Genomic DNA, 17,789 nt, shown 5'->3' with positions numbered 1-17,789 from the left:
GAGATCCACCTGCTTCTGCCTCTAGAGTTCGGGAATTAAAGGTGTGGCTTCATATTATTGTGTCTTAAAACAACCTTACATTACTGCCAGAGACATACTTTAGACACTTGGAAGTCATGCTTCAAAGGAAAGTCATGTTATTACCTGCCAAACAGATATGGAAACTGAAGTACAGAGTCGGTTGAGACCTTGGATTGAATCTAGGCAGTCCTACAGCACAAATGCATACTTTAAAATACACACCACATAAACTACTTTTTTTTATCATCTTAAATGTGCTAACAGTGGGCTTAATAGAGTCAAAAGTTGTGCAAGGATAAACACTGAAACTGTCTATATTATGTACTTTCTATTATAAAGTCACCTATCTCCCAACTCTGAACACTCACTAATTTGCTTTTTGTCTCCATGAATTTACTCATTCTGGGTGTTTCATTTTAATTGTTTGTTTGTTTATTATTTTGAGAGATTGTGTGTGTGTGTGTGTTTGAAACAGGGTTTCTCTGTGTAGCTCTGGCTATCCTGGAGCTCTATCTATAGTCCAGGCTGGCCTTGAACTCAGAGATCCACCTGTCTCTGCCTCCCCAGTGCTGGGATTAAACTCGTGAGCTACCACTACCTGGCTAGGATATTTTATAGAAATGTCTGGCTTCTTTCACTTGGCACAGTGTTGCAGGAGAATTAATATGGTAGTGCGTACCAGTACTTCACTCCCTTTTATGGTTTTGCGGTATTCTACGGGCATACTGTATTTGTTTATACCACAATCACACATCTCATATTACACCAAATTGATCACTATTGTCAAGAATGCTTCTATGAATGCTATGTACATGTTATTTTTAAACATGTAATTCTCTTGGGTATTATTTGGGAAAGAAACCACTGCTTCCACATTGACTGAAACAGTTCATATTCTTGGCAACATTGTTCAGATGTCTTTATGTACTAACCAGAATTCATTTTTCATTTTGGGGCTGGGTGTAGTGGGCTGTGCCCTTAATCTTGGCCCAGGCAGGTGGATCTGTGTGAGTTTGAGGCCAACGGGGTGCATGGAAAGAGTTGCTCCAGGCAGTTGTTCTCCGACCTCACATCAAATATGTACCCTCATGCAAAACATTTGTAATCAAGGAAAACAGTCAGCTGAGTGAATGTGAAGTGGTAGCTATTATTGTTCTAATTTTCATTTCACCAATAATAATGTTGAGCATTTGTATGTCCTTTGGGGCTTTTGAAAATATCAGATATATAGCTTACAACTCTATAAAAAAATTCCTTTTTTTTTTTTTTTTTTTGTTTTTCGAGACAGGGTTTCTCTGTGTAGCTTTGGAGCCTATCCTGGCACTCGCTCTGGAGACCAGGCTGGCCTCGAACTCACAGAGATCCGCCTACCTCTGCCTCCCGAGTGCTGGGATTAAAGGCGTGTGCCACCAACGCCTGGCCTAAGAAATTCCTATTTTTAATATACATTTTCCTTTTGTTGCTCTTATTTTTGTTGTCATATCTTAAAATCTATTGTTAAATCCAAGACCATAAGGATTGGCCTCTATATTTTCTTCCAAAAGCTTTAAATAATGAATTTAGGGCTTTGATACATTCTTAGTTTTTATGTGTGGTATGACGTAGGTGCCCACTTCACTTATTTTCATGTTTACATCTAGTGTTCTATTGTCATTTATTGAAAAGACTATTCTCCCCCTCGTATTTGAAATATCCATATTTTAAAAATGATAATAAAAATATCATTTTGAATCATATTGGAAACCTTGTCAAAAACAAACTGATCAAAGACAGATGGCTCAGTGATTAAGGGCACTGGCTGCTCTTCCAGAGGTCCTGAGTTTAATTCCCAGAAACTACATGGTAGCTCACAACTATTTATAATGAACCCTGATGCCCTATTCTGTCATGTAGGCATACATGAAAATAGAGCAGTCACATGAATAAATAAACAAATCTTAAAAGAAGAACACTTGCTGCTTTTGCAGAAAACCTGGGTTTGCTTCCTAGCGCCTACATGACCTCTTACAACCATCTGTACCTCCAGTTCCAGAACATTTGATGCCATCTTCTGGCCTCTGCAAGCACTAGGGCACACACAGGTATGCATACACATACGTGCAGGCAAACACTTTTACACAAATTAAAATGCATAAATCTTAAAAATAGAAAAAAGCCAACAGCCTATAGACGTGTGGGGTTATCTCTGGATTCTCAGTTGTAGTCCATTTCTATGTTTCCTCTTAGTTTAGCTCTTCTTTTTTTTTTTTAAGACAAGGTTTCTCTGTGGCTTTGGAGGTTGTCCTGGAACTAGCTCTTGTAGACCAGGCTGGTCTCGAACTCACAGACATTCAACTGCCTCTGCCTCCTGAGTGCTGGGATTAAAGGCATGTGCCATCACCGCCGGGCTAGGTTAGCTCTTCTTTTTGATGGCTCTAGCTTTTCTAGGTGGTTTTAAACCAGAAAATGCAAATCTTCTGTATTAGTCTTTGTGTGTTTATGTCTATGAAGTCCTGAGGTCAACCAAGGTGTCCTCCTCAGTTTCTTTCCAACTCGTTTGTTTTTGAGTCAGGGTTTCTCACTGAGAGACAGGAGGATCCCGGGTGCTCACTGACCAGTCAGCCTAGCCAATTATCTTATTATTTTCTTTCCCAAGATTGTTTAGGCTATTCATGGATTTTTATGTTTACACATGGATTTTAGCATCAACTATTCTATTGCTGAAGAAGTTTATGCACTAGGCATTCCTTTATTTTTTCTCCAGCAATTTTTGGTAGTTCTCAACATATACATATGATTTTTCTGCTTAAACTTATTCCTGTTTTATTCATTTCACTTTTGTTGTGTTGGGATTATTCAGCTAATTTCTTTCTTTTTTTCCTTTTCCCTTCCTTCCCTTCCTTCCTTCCTTCCTTCCTTCCTTCCTTCCTTCCTTCCTTCCTTCCTTCCTTCCTTCCTTCCTTCTTCCTTTTGACAGGGTCTCTCTACATAGTCCTGAATGTCCTGGATGGAACTATATGTAGAGCAGGCTGGTCTGGAACTCACAGACATCTACCTGCCGATACTTCCTAAATCCTGAGATTAAAGGTGTGTGCTACATACCTGGCTAAATTAATTTCTTTATAAGATTGTTCTTTCTTATTGTATAGGAATATCACTGAAAATTTTGAACTTTGTATCCTGTGACATTGTTGAATTCTTTTATTAGCTCTAGTAGTGTTTTGTTTTGAGGTTTTTTTTTTTTTGTTTTTTTCTTTTTATTTTTTTTGAGACAGGCTTTCTCTGTGTAACAGCCTTGACTGTCTTGGAACTTGCTTTGTAGACCAGGCAGGCCTTGAAGTCAGAGTTCCTCCTGCCTCTGCCTCCAAGTCCTGGGATTCAAGGCATGAGCTACCATGCTCAGCAGCTCTAATAGTGTTTTGTGTCTTTTCTTTTATTGTTTTTTTTTGTTTGTTTTTGTTTTTTGAGACAGGGTTTCTCTTAGTAACAGCCCTAGCTGTCCTGGAACTAGCTCTGTAAACTAGGTGGGCCTTGAACTCACAGAGATCTGCCTGCCTCTGCCTCCTGAGTGCTGGGATTAAAGGCACATGCCACTACCACCTGGCTCGTAATTATCTTTATGATACAATCTGTATAAAATAATTGTCCATAAATAGAGATTGTTTTGTTTCTACCTTTGGAAATTAGATGCTTTTCACTTTTTTCCCCCTCTGGCTACAGTGTCCAGAGTTTTATTGAATAGACACATTGAAAATGGACACATCCTTGTCTTGTTTCTAATTTTATGGTCGTGGGTCACCACAACATAAGGAATTGTATTAAGGGGTTGAAGCATGGGACAATATATGAGGCCACTGACAGTGGGTCCAAGATCTAACTCTAATGCACAAACTGACTTAGTACAGACCATTCTATATGGAGAGATACCTTACTCAGCCTAGACGGGGAGGGTGGGGGGGTGGGGGTACCTTGGTCCTGCCTCAACCAGATGATGGGACATACTTAGTAGACTTCCTAGGGAAGGCTTTACCCTCTCCATGGAGCAGATGGGAGGTCAGGTGTGGGGGAAGTGGGGAGGATTGAGAGAAGAGGAGGTAGGGGGAACTGGGATTGGGATGTAAAAAATAAATTAATAATAATAAAAAGGGTCACATTAGGAGGTTTGAGAACCCCTGGGGTAGTTGCTTCCCTCTCCATAGCCTGCATTTTTAACCATATGGCACTACTGCTTCTTCTTTCCTCTATGAATTACTGATGGCTATAGTTTGCGTTAGGTACAAAAATCTTATTTTCATAAAAAAACATTAAAGTCATTATTTTTGATGGGCATATATAAAATTATATATGTTTACCAAATCTATTTTATATAACCTTCTAATTCCTTTTAAAACTGTTTTATTTTATTTTTAATGTGTACTGGTGTTTTGTCTGCATTCATGTCTGTGTGAGGGTATCAAATCCACTGCAACTGTAGTTGCAGAGTGTTGTGAGCTGAAATGTGGATGCTGAGAATTGAACCCAGGTCCTCATGAGGAGACATCCCGTGCTCTTAAGCACTGAGCCATCTCTCCAGTACCCTTAGCCTTCTATTTCTTTAGTAACAAAGTCTTTAGGGCTGGAATGATTGGGTTGAATACTCTGAAGTTCTCTATATGGTTTGTGATGAACTTAGAAGGTCAGTGTGAATGTCTACCACTTAATTAAAATGGCTGCATTCTGTGTTCGCTGTTCCACAGATCCAGACTGAGTCAGTCTACTTTCTGTTTCTGAAGTCCTTAAATTTTCATCCCTATAAGCAAAGCGCCTCCTTACTTCCTTCTTGGTATCTTCATTCTTGTGCCCTGTCTTCTCATTTTCCATCAACATTCTGACCTTGGCTTGCCAGTAGAGCCAATGCAGGAGACATAACGTTACCAGTTCAAATCGCCTTAAGATACCATTGTGCACTTAGTTTGGAAAGGCATCTGCACGCAGGACAGCTTTGTTTTCCAGTTATTCCCTTTCCTTTATCAATATCCGTTTGCCTGTTTCTGTTACTTTTTTTCAGAAAAGCATTCATCATGCAAAAGTGTACTTACACATAAGACAGTGTTGAAAAATCCAGTCTTAGCAAATACCCAAGAAAAGCACGTGCCTACAAAATTTGCATTTGGCTGATTAAAGACAGTATTTCAAGTTAATATTTTTGCACACTCAAGCACAAGCATACCTTTGGGGGTCTTCGTTCAAATACGCGTAGTATCTGCGTATCGGTTTTGATATCTGATACTGTAAATTTAAAAAAAGTGTAAAGTTATAAAAGGGAGCAAACTGAGCAACAACCAGAGATCTGAAGAGATCTAAAGAAGGCACCCATTAGGAGACTTGAAGAAGTTGCCATGGGCTTATTGTCCAGGCATGCCCAGGACTCGTAGAACTACGTTTCCCAGAGTGCTTAGAGCGGACGGGCGCCTCGGCCTCCAGCTGAGCATCAGTCCCGCCTTCTCCCTCCAGTGATTGGTCTCTTCACTTCCGCGCCTCCGCGGTTGTTTCCTGCCATTGGTGGATGTTCCGCTTGCGGAGTTTACTCTTTCCCGGTCCTGTCAAGCACCTGGCTCTGGCTCCCGTAGCAAGATGGCGGCAGAAGGAGCTGGTGGGAAGTACAGGAGCACAGTCAGCAAAAGCAAAGACCCCTCGGGGCTGCTCATCTCGGTGATCAGGTGAGGGAGGCAGGAGGCAGGGTGAGGACAGGGCAGCGGCTCGCCCTCCGCCGAGGAAGGGAGAGGCGTCGGGCGGGCCCCGCCCGCCGGCCCTTCCCTTCCTCCGGGTCTCCCCAGCCCCTCCCCAGGGTCCCCAGCGTTTCTGGGGCCGGACGCGAGGCGGGGAGCCGCCCCCCAGTCTTCTCCTCAGGGCACGGTCCTTCTTGGGTCCCGGCTCCAGGGCGGGAAGCAGCCCGGAGCAGGTGCGCTCATTCATCCCTGGACCGGGTACTGGAGACCCCGGTGCAGCTCGCACTCTGGAAGGCCGGCTGTGGCCCGGGCGAGCCTCCTGTCAGGTGTCCCACTCTGGGCACTTTCCACCCCCTGTGAGGAGCCACAGCTATTGCACAGCGGATCCCAGGTTCTGCAGTGAGCTGCTTAGCACTGGATATTGAAGTGACACATGCGTATCTTATTTTTATTCGCTTTCTTATTCCAGTCTCTCCCCCCCTTCCCCAGTCATACCAAACTGAATTTCGAAATGCCCTACGTGTTACTACTCTCTTCCTGAAATATCGGGGTGACAGTGGGAGTGGTGGACTATTTTCAGGTCTATTTAAAAAAAAAAAGTTAAACAAATTTAGACCTGCCTGAATAAAATGCATTATAACACATAGGTGGTTGTCATTTGAATTTCACCCCACGTATTTCCGTATTTCCATGAAACAAATATCCCTTGTTTTCCCCTCTTATCCTTCACGTTGATATGAGTTTTTTTTTTTTTTTTTTTTTAAAGATTTATTATGTATACAACATTCTGCTTCCATGTATATCTGCACACCAGAAGAGGGCACCAGATCTCATAAGAGATGGCTGTGAGCCACCGTGTGGGTGCTGGGAATTAAACTCAGGACCTCTGGAAGAGCAGTCAGTGCACTTCACCTCTGAGCCATCTCTCCAGCCCCCTGATTTGAAGTTTTGTTTTGTTTTGTTTTGTTTTTTCGAGACAGGGTTTCTCTGTGTAGCTTTGGAGCCTATCCTGGCACTCGCTCTGGAGACCAGGCTGGCCTCGAACTCACAGAGATCCACCTGCCTCTGCCTCCCAAGATTAAAGGTGTGCGCCACCAACGCCTGCCTTGAGTTCTTAATCTAATGATTTGACCATTCTTCTGCAATGGTCCTGGTGATGATTATTATTTTTTTTTTTTTAGGATCCACCATAATCTGGTAGGTTGTAAGCCCTGGAAAGAATGGATAAATCGAGCTTTAAAAAGTTTTCCACTCAATACACTGAAAAAGACCTATCTATGGCTTTTATGTCAGTAGTTGCTGAAGTGACACATGCATATCTTATTTTTATTTGCTTTGGAATAAAGCAAATAAAGCCATACTGAGATGGCTCAGACAGTAGTTTAAGACAATGGCCTGTGGAATTATCATTTTTTATTGTACAAATTCGAGTTTATTTTGCAAACTTCCTGTGAAAATAATACACTTTGTATAATCACGCTATTAAGGTATGCCCAGACCTGTCATGTATAACTGCAGGCTTGTAGCCTTTAACAGTAAATAGCACAGGTATGTCCCTTGATAGTAAAACCTCAGTCAAAGCATTTATAGTAGCCCATCTGATTTCTTTGAAATTCTAGTATAAATGGAATCTTCTTCTGAACTTGGTTTTTTTTTTTCCCTGCCTGATAGTCAACACTCACATAAACAATAGTTATTTACTAAATATGGTGCCTGGCATTTATTTAGTACTTAGGAATTTGTTGGGTGAGTTTATGGATGCCCTGAGGTTTTCAAAGACAAGTCAGATACAATATTAGTCCTGAGGAGTGTGTATTCTACTTGTGAGATAAAGATGTTTAAAGAGTATGAAGTGGACTTGGAGAAAGATGGAATGTTACAGAGATTGAGAATTTATGGAAGGAGTGGTCACTTCCAACTGAAGTGGAGAGAGTTAGAGGAAGTGACAGCTGTAAACACATGTCCCACCCTTTTTGTGCTTCTGATTCCGTAGGCTTTGTTTGTCAGATTTCTTAAGTGGCAGTTAGATTTATCCTCAATATGTGACATTTAAAAACTGAAGGACTTGAAACTTTTGACTGATTCTCAAGTAGAGATATACATTTGCTTGAAGGGCCAATTCTTTGTCATCTTTGGGGCCGTAACCCACTGCTAGTGTACAGCATTGTTCTGTATTGAGAAATGCAGCCTAGTCTGGCTTCAACTCATTATGTAAATAGCAGTAACCTTGAACTCTTGCTTGCATCTGCCAAGTGTAGGTATCACAGGTGTTCACCGCAACACCCCCCTCCCCCAGACAGGGTCTCTCTGTGTAGCCCTGGCTGTCCTAGAACTCTCTCTGTAGGCCAGGCTGGCCTCAAACTCACAGAGAGGTCTGTCTCTGCCTCTTGAGTACTGGGGTTAAAGGTGAGAGCCACCACTGCCTGGTCTGTTATCCATCTCTTAAGCCAATCTGTGTTGCCATCACTTTTTTACCATGATTTTGGCTCAGGCTTCTTTTCCTTTGCCCTCTGTTGTGAAGCACTGCTTTAATTTTGATTCCTAATCCAGATCACATGGGAACATTGAATGACATGTTTCCTTTATTGTGCATTTTACAATCATGCCATTAAGGTATGTCTGGACCTATCATTCTAGGCAAGTCTTGTAAGATTGGGGTTCATGCCTGAGTAGTAACACAAAACAAGATGTTTTTGGTGCTGCAGTGTTGCTGTTTGTTTCTCAACATTCCTTTGGAAACAGAAACATTTGGCTTTGGAATGAGGGAGGATGTTGCCAATCTCTGTTGGTGTTTCCTGCTTTTCTTTTGTGCTTAACTCAGCGGTTTAAATTTCCTCAACAGTGCATGGGAGGAGAATGGTAGTATAACTTTGGTGTTGGCGTTTGGGGTGAGAGACGGGCCCTGATTGGAAAAATAGAACAGGACTGTGCATTTCTTCTTAGTGACTGTGTGTCCTTCTGGTTTCTGCTCTTCAGATCTGTTCCATGTGTCCTTCATGTTGCTCTTCTTGCAAATTGTATTCATTATTCTTAGATCTTCCCATGTACTTCAATTACCTCCTCCTATCCTTAACATTTTTCATATTCTCTTGAAAGACTAGACCTTTTCTGGTTGCTTTGGCAACAAGCTTCACAAAGGAAAACCCATTTTAGGTTTGCGTCTATAAAGTCTAAGTATTACCGTAAGGGTGCTTGGTACATGCTAACTCTTTCATGTTGCCCTAGACCTGTCATTTTGTCACAAAATTAAGCTAGTGACAGAATCCACTGTCTTTTAAACAGTTCAATTGTTTCATCTTTATTTTTTTCTGTCACTGAGCAGCTGTTTTTCTTGTTTTGGAATGTTTAAAAAATTCCTTCAGTTCTCTTCTCTGAATGTGTAAAACACCATGTCTACACTAGGTTATATGTTGTAACATTTTATATTACTTTTAAAATGACTTTATTTTTTTAATTTAGAAATAAGGCCTTACTATAAAGCCCTTGCTGGCCTGGACTTGCTATGTAGTCAGGTTGGCCTTGAACTCAAGATCTATTTGCCTCTGTTGCCCAAGTGCTGGGATTAAAGATGTGAGCTACCACATCTGACTAAAATGATATTCTTAATAGTTAGAAGGGAAGAGCATTTCTTGTAGTGTACTCTTTTTGGTACAGAATTAAACTCTAGATTTAGATCTAATGTAAGGAATGAGCTAGTGTACACAAAGGAAATGCCCTGGTCTCATTGCCATTTATTCTTTTTGTTTGTATATGGATTTTTGAGACAGGGTTGCATGTAGTTCACACTGGCCTTGAACTTGCTAAATAGGCACAGATAATCTTGCACTTCTGATTCTTTTGAGTATACCTCCTGACACTCGGTATAGGCCTGCTCCATCACAGCCAGATCTCATTGCCATTTTCTAACATGGTAGTAACTAATTGGATAATGAGTCAGTGTTTTACTAGTCATTGACAATTTAAAATAAAAAAAAATAGAAATACAGTGCATTTGTGGTCTTTTTTTGTTTGTTTTGGTTTTTTTGAAACAGGGTTGGTCTTTGCAGCCCTGGCTGTCCTGGAACTCACTTTGTAGATCAGGCTGGCCTTGAACTCACAGAGATCCACCTGCCTCTGCTTCCTGAGTGCTAGGATTAAAGGGGTGCACCATCAGCACCTGGCTGTGTAATTGCAATCTTATATTTCATAGAAAGAGACTTAGAAGATATGTAAATTAAAATATCTGATCACTTAAAAACCCTGAATACATTTCAGGACAGTCAGGTGTGGATTGATCTACTCTTGTGTCTGTTTAGAGGTCCTCAGGTCTGTCAGGAAGGCTTTTGGTGAGGAGGGATAGTGCATGTGATTTGGTCTTTTGGAGACTGCCACTAACTGTAGATTTTGGGTTTAAGTCACCACTGGCCCTTTACAGCAGCCCTAATTGGGTGGACAGAGTCCAGTTTGGACATTTTAAACACACCCACACACACCCACCCACCCATCCACCCATATCTTCTTTTTTCCTACTGACACACACACACACACACACACACACACACACCTGTATCTTCTTTCCTACTGATTACTCCACTTCAACCTTTTGTTTGGTGTGAAATTGGAGTTGTGAAAGAAGGAAGATGGCATTTCAGAGATGTTATTTTATTTTTGTGAGTTCTTGTCAGATTTTTAATTGGGAAATGTGTCTACCACTTACTGTTAGGTGATTTGCTTTCCAATTAAACATTGACTATGCCTTTTTTGTACATCAGCCTGCAAATAGCCAGTTTAATTGGGGAGACAGACTCTGGTTGTGACTTAAGGAGACCTTATTGAAACATTGGAGCAGAGCTTTTGCAGACAGGCTGGTTACAGATGTCAAGGAGGTTTGAAGGCATTGGAGGCTCACATTTTCATCAACTTTTATGTCTTCACAGAAGTTGGAATTTCAAAAACATAGAAAATCCTTTATTGTAGGCTCCTGTAAAATTTCTTCCTTCCTGTAGAGGATATTTTGGTCAGCCCATAGTTAATTCAAAGTAAAGTTTGTTGAGGGGTCTAGGCTTTGATCTGGGCTTTGAACAGAGATCTTTGAGGTTTGTGACAGTTTGTGGCAGGAAAAGTTTGGCCACTCTTTTTTGAGCTGTATCCCAAGAGCTGTGTTAGGCATAGCTACTGTCCCTATAACCATCTCTCTCCATCTGAGCTCATCGCAAAAATAGTTTAGGTTTCTTACTCTTTGTTTCCCTCAGCCTTGTTTCCCTCAGTGATTTGATGCTATGAGATAAACAGTGTCAGGACTGGAGATGGAGCTCAGTTGGTAGAGTACTTGCCTAGCACAAAGCCCTGGGTTAGAGCCCCAGGATAAAGTAGGTGTGGTGGTCTATACCTGTAACTGTAGCACTTGGGATAAGGGGTACATGAGACTCTGTTTGGAAACAGAACAAACTTTCAGGAGGTTCTGGGACAGCTGATAATGGCATTTATGGAAACGAGAAGAAAATTCTCCATTTTTTAGATGTATGTGCAGAATTAATATATTGAACTGAGTTGTGCTGGCTAGATTTATGTCAAGTTGACATAAACTGTAGTCATCTGATGGAGGAGGAAACCTTGATTGAGGAAATGCCTCCATAAGATTGGGCTGTAGGCAAGCCTGTGGAGCATTTTCTTAATTAGCGATTGATAGGCAAGAGCCCAGCTAATTGTGGTTGGGGCCATCCCTGGGCTGGTGGTTCTCTGTTCTATAACAAAGCAAGTTGAAGCCTGGCAGTGGTGGTGCACACCTTGAATCCCAGCACTTGGGGAGGCAGAGGCCAGCCGAGTCTACAGAGCGAGTTCCAGGACAGGCTCCAAAGCTATGCAGAGAAACTCCGTCTCAAAAAACCAGAAAAAAAGAAAGAAAGAAAGAAAGAAAGAAAGAAAGAAAGAAAGAAAGAAGGTTTAGCAAGTCATGATGAGCAAGGTAGTAAGCACCACCCCTCCATGGCCTCTGAATTAACTCCTGACTCTATGTTGCTGCCCTGTTTGAATTCCTGTACTGACTTCAGTGATAGACTACAATGTAGACGTATAAACCCAATAAACCCATTCCTCCCCAATTTGCTTTTTGGTCTTGGTGTTGCCGCAGTAGAAATCCAACTAAGACACCAGTCTTGGTTTCTAAAGCCTCAGAAGTCATTGTTAATGTTGGAATTTCTTGAAAGCTTTGAGCATTGTAGTTTTATTATTGTGTGACACCATCAAGTATTATAGATGCCTTTATAGATATGTCTGGTTACAGTCTTTGGTGAGAGGTTCAGTGTGTGGTTTAGGGTAGATAAGAAAAACTTAACTAGTTTTGTAACTTCTAATCACTCAGCTCCCCCACTGTCCCCAGTCTTACTTTCTTTTTTTTATTTTTAAAATTTTTTTCAGTCTTACTTTCTCATTTATGAAACAGAATGTTTAGAAGACATGGTATGGTTTCAGGGGAACATGAAATGAGACAAGACATGAAAGCGCCTTGCACAAGCTGGAACAGAGGCATTCAGATGCTCAATTCTTCATTTCTAGTGTCAGTAGTATCTTTGGTTAGAAACTTGGCTTTTACTAAATTTGAGAGTACTTGCCTGGCATGTCTTAGGCCATTGGTCCAATCCATTGCACAACAAATAAATTAATTCACAGCTGGATATCAAACCCAGGACATTGTGCCTGGGACCAATTCATCATACAACAAAACAAACAGATTCAGAGTTGGGGGCCAAACCCAGAACTTAGTGCTTGCTAGACAGGTCCCTATCACTGAGCTAAATTCCAAGCCCCTATCATGTATCTCATTAAACCTTTATTCTGAGACATGCCTTGAAATGACTGTATATACTTGCAGCTCTTCATTTTAAAGATATAGCTCTATTTTATTTTGCCACTTGCAGTAGTCGTGTTTTAAGTTGTTGGTCTGGTGTTTAATGTGGTCACAGGTTTTCTTTGGGCAGGCCTTAGAGTCTTTTGTTATGAGCTAGGGGTTTTTGGCAGTTGTTTGCAATGGTTAAGTTCTGCTTTTTGTTGCAAACAGTCTGAGTCTGGTGCTGTTTACATTTTGTTAACTGCTTTCAAGCTATGAAATGAGTTATGACCTTGATCCTTATAGTTGTAACCAGTCTTTTTATGTGCTAGGAATTTAGCCTTGAAAACAGTGGGAACTGACAATTTAATACAAAGTAATAAAAGAATACTTTTGTGTTACCTTTGATAGTGTGTATATAAATAATTATGCATTTCAAGTTTTTTTATGGAAATTTTTTCTGAATTGCATGTTACTATAAGCCCGTCCAAAAAGTAATGTAGGACATAATTCAAAAGATATTGTTTTGCATTTAAAACTTAGTGCCTTTGACATAAAAACCACGGCTCTCATCTTAAAGAGAATACGAAATAGTTTATTCTGCAGTCATTTTGAGGGACCATGGCCTGGGAACACAGATTTAGGTGTCCCCAGATTCCATGTTTCAACGTGTTTCAAAGTTTTATGAAATAAAGAAAGTCATAAAACCAAGGGAAGTTTAAAATACATGGTAGGTACATAAGAGAGTCAGTTACAGCAAGATGGGGGAGGCTTTTTTATAGGCCCAAGACGCTATTTGATGAAGTTTTTAGCTTTTGGTTGGTGGACACTATTGGTCTGCTAAGCCAGTAGATTTCATAGTTTTTTTTTTTTTTTATCAATTAGTTAATGTTCTTACACAGAGGTGGGCAAGGAAGGCCAGTTCTAGGGGCTAACACTAGCCCAAGACAAGGTATTTAGTCTCTGGACACACAACATTCCAGTCTCTCTGTATCATTGCACTTTTAATCAGTCAATCAGTCTTTGTAGACACAATTTATTTCCAGGAATTGTCATTCACATTATTTTATATCCAAAAATCAACCTTTAAAGCTTATTAGGAATGCATTGTCTCAGGCACTGCCTGACCCCTCTGACATGAATCTGCATTTTTATAATTATACAGATGACCCAAAAGCACAATAAAGTTTGAGTAGCCCTTCAACATACTTTATTGGGGAAATAAGATATAAGAAACAAATTCAATTTTTGGAAACTTTAGCTGTGCTGTCAACTTTGGAAAAAGTATCCCAGTTTACTGTGTTGAGTTGGCATTATACAAAAATTAACAGCCTTATTGGTCTAGAAATGTTGAACTTAATTTTTTTCCACTGTATTAAATATGTAAGGTCTTAAAAAAAAGGGGGGGGGATTTTGAGAGCCCATCCATTGTGAAGGGATGCTCTCTTGACCTGGACACATGGGGAAGGGCCTAGGCCTGGCCAAGGAAGATGTGGTAGACTTTGGGGAGACCCTTTTGAGAGCCTTATCCTGCCTGGGGAGTGGAGGGGGGATGGCTAGGGGCAGGTGGGATGTTGGTGGGGAGGTGAGGGAGAGGGAGAAGGGATTGACATCTGAAGCAAGCTTGTTTCTAATTTGAACTAATAAAATAAAATAAAATAAAAAGAAACAAATTCAAATTGTTACCTTTTTTAAAAGTTGAGATAGTGATAGAGCTATGCTTTTCATCTTTCAGTGAATGTGCTTTTTAAAAAAGAATATTACTCAGGGTGGAGAGATGACTCAGCAGTTAGGAGTCCATATTGGGCAGCTCAGAACTGCCTGTAACTTTAGCGCCACGGGCAAATGTGAATACGCACGCACGCACACAAAGTTAAAAAAATCAAAGCATTGCTGTTAAGATGATAATTTGTATGATGAGCTATATACCAATACAAATGATGCCTGGGATTTTGCTAATGTAGTTGGGGAAAAGACAGGGTTAGAGCCAGTTCAGGAATAGGTGAGGCCAGGTTGGAATGTGGCACTATCTCTTGAAGGTGGGATCTTTTGACAAGTCTTGTAACTCTTGTGTGTGGTCAAAAACTTCCATTAAACATGCATATGTGGGGCTGGAGACAAAGTGTTTATTTAGCAGATTGGTAAACACAGAGACACTGTATGATTTTGTCTTTACATCATTGGTTCTCAACCTGTAGGTCTTGACTCCTTTGGGGTTGACCAACCCTTTCACAGGGTTCATATATGAAATATCCTGCATACTAGATATTTATATACATTACAATTCATAGTAGCAAAATTACAATTATAAAGTAGCAAAGAAAATAATTTTATGGTAGCGGGTCACCACAACATGAGGAACTGTATTGAAGGGTCACAGAGTTAGGAAGACTGAGAACCTCTAATTTAGATTTTGTCATTTCTCCATGACACCCTTATTCTAAAGCCTCATGGATGTTTGCTTTTTAGAAGCCTACCCCCCAATTTCCAGTATGTATTTGACTACATAATAACTTTCAGAAAATGAAAACTCACTGTGAGGAACTCACCAGGAAGTGAGGATCTCTATGGACTGTGCTTTCTGAGGGATGCTGGACTTAAGGAAGTGGGAGAGAGATGGCGTTTTAAGTTTAGTTTGTCAGCCTTAAGCTCAGTTTTATTCCTGAATGGGGTGATTTTACTTAATTTTAGATAATGGCCTTCTTTGTTGCCTAAGCAATTTATAGCTTTTGGTCTCCAGTACTGTTCAGCATAACTGAGTTAATTGCACTATTGAAGCACTATAGGCACACGTGTTGGGTGTAGTAATTGGCTCTAAGTGCTGTCTGAAGCCAGACACTAGTGAGTTTTCAACTGACTCTAAAGCAGACATTGTTTGCTGTCACTTGAGGCTACACAAGTCTCTCTGTGCTGTTAAGGGATGTTCATATGCATGAGAAAACTTTTTCAGAGGGACTTGTCCTTGTGAATTGCTATCAGGATGGGATTATCCTGTATTTCATAGGCTCTAATAAGCCATAATTAAGAATCAAGGCGTCACAATATATAATTGAATAGAATAAAATCCGATTTGAAAGCGAGGTGTCGATTTGCTTCTGCTTTGAGTAGAGTGTTTCTTGTGTGATTATGTGATGATACACATCTCTAGCATTTCTTTCACATGTCATCCTTTATTCACTCCCAGATTCCTGATGAGGGCCTCCTATTTTGAAAGTTCCCTGGAAGCAGTTACAGATGCTTCACCATCTAGGAAGTGTAGCAGTGTGTCCTGCTTTGCATAATCAGCTGGGAGCTCAGACTGAGCTGTGTAGGGTTTGTATCCTTCAGGCTCTCTTCTTCCTCATGGCTTTGGGGTTTTTCTATTCATGCCTAGAGCTGTTGTCTGTAGTTCCCCTGCTGGCTGTAGGTGGATTTTGATGTCAGATTGGTTGGGTTCTTTTTTTTTTTTTTTTGGAAAGAAAATGTGACTCTAGTACTTTGAAGCAAGTGCTTATAATATAACGGGCAGTGTGGGAAGAAAACACGATCGACATTGGAAGGGTCATATCAGCTCTGGCCTCTGGCCATTAGTGGGATCACTAACAGAAAAGGATAATTTCCTCTGAAAAGACCAGTTGTGAAGCACTTGGTTTCACATTCTGGAGGCTTGGAAACTAGTCCACCTTCAAGTTCAGTTCTTTCTTATGCTCTGGTGTTGGAGAGAAGATATTCCTAGTGGTGGGGTTGAGGTTCTTGATGATTAGAAGCACAGGGACCTTGAAACATCTGGCTGATGTCCTAGGCCTACATGGAGTACTTCTCAGAAATGGGGTAATGGAGGACTTGATTCCTTTTGTAGATGGTGCTTTGTCATTTGCTGATTAGCAATTTTTGTATATGTACTTGTAATTAGTTTTTCTTAGTTGCTTGAAGGGATATATATATATATATATATATATATATATATATATTATATATGCACATGTATGTATTCTATACAGTGTTCTGCCTGCATGTTTGCCTGAATGACACAAGAGGGCATCAGATCCCATTATAGATGGTTATAAGCCACCATGTGGTTGCTGGGAATTGAATTTAAGACCTGGAGGAGCAGTCAGTGTGCTCTTAACCTCTGAGGCATCTCTTCAGCCCCATTAATTGTTTTCTTAGTCTTTATTATTTTTAGAAGAGAGGCCAGTGTAGGCTAACAAGGAATGCCCTTACTAGACAGGTAAGCCCATTATCAGCTTTCAGAAAACATGGCTCAGCCAAGACACACAGGGGTGGGCCTAGGCCCTATCCCAAAGGATACAATAGACTCTGATGACACCCTATGGAAGGCCTCACCATCCAAGGAGAGCAGAAAGGATATGTGATAGGTAGGGTTTTAGTTGGGGGTGGTGGTAGGGGAGGACAGGAGGGAGAGGGAACTGGGATTGTCATGTAAAACAATGTTTCTAATTTAAGTAAAAAAAATCTGGGAAAAAAACCATGGCTCAGTTCTTAATCATTCTGAAGGAGTTACTGAAATTTAGGTGTATATTTTTATTTCTTGTAACAAGTATATTAACCATCGTGGATTGCATTAGTTGTAGTTAATTCTTCATGTATATTTGTCAAGAACTGTGTGTTGTTTATGCTGATTGACAACATTTGCCTTGAGAATTTAACTAACCAAGTTGAGCCTGGTGGTGCACATCTTCAATCTGTGGACTTGGGCAGCTAGAGCAGAAAATTAGGAATTGTCTATGTCTCCTGACTATATAGAGAGACCCTGTCTCAAACCAAACCAAACCAAAACCAAATCACCAACAACAATCCTCCTCCCCTGCAACTCCACACTTCCAAACCCCAGATAAACTAACAAGAAACAGAGAGTGAATTTAAGCAACTGAAATAATATTTGCCTTTGCCTTCTGAGGCAGTGAGCGTAGCTTTCTGCTTAAGCAGCCATCCCAGCACACCTATTTGGATGGCTTAAGCAAAAGAAATGTATACCTTCTCACCCTCTGGATGTTGTGAGTCCAAGATCAAAGCACCATCAGGATGGGTTGTTGGCAAAGCCTCTCTTCTTGGCATGTAGATGACCACCTCCTTGCTTTGTCCCCATGGGGACCTACGCTCTGATTGTGTGGACAGGATTCCTTCTGTCTCCCGATTTTCTCACAAGAACAGTACTCCTAGCTGAGGCTTTCCTGATCTTGCTGAATTTCATCACCTCCTCTGTTTGCCATCTCTAAACCTAGTCCAAGTAGAGAATTGACATGCCATCATAAAAAGAAAAAGAAAAAGAAAAA

General features: G+C 40.7%; 1 protein-coding gene across 2 annotated transcripts in view; it reads left to right on the top strand.

The window, feature by feature from the left end:
• Nucleotides 1-5,542: 5,542 nt before the first annotated feature.
• Exoc4 (exocyst complex component 4) overlaps nt 5,543-17,789 on the top strand; it is a 691,582-nt gene continuing 679,335 nt past the window's right edge. For both annotated transcript variants that reach the window (XM_027391411.2, XM_027391412.2), the window contains exon 1: nt 5,543-5,699. In XM_027391411.2, coding sequence (XP_027247212.1) covers nt 5,614-5,699 — 86 coding nt within the window. In that variant the 5' untranslated portion in view covers nt 5,543-5,613. The remainder of the gene's footprint in view (nt 5,700-17,789) is intronic.

The sequence above is a fragment of the Cricetulus griseus genome (assembly GCF_003668045.3).
Source record: "Cricetulus griseus strain 17A/GY chromosome 1 unlocalized genomic scaffold, alternate assembly CriGri-PICRH-1.0 chr1_0, whole genome shotgun sequence".
Lineage (NCBI taxonomy): Eukaryota > Metazoa > Chordata > Mammalia > Rodentia > Cricetidae > Cricetulus > Cricetulus griseus.
Note: the sequence above shows the minus strand (reverse complement) of the source record. Positions and strands in the feature narration are given on the sequence as shown.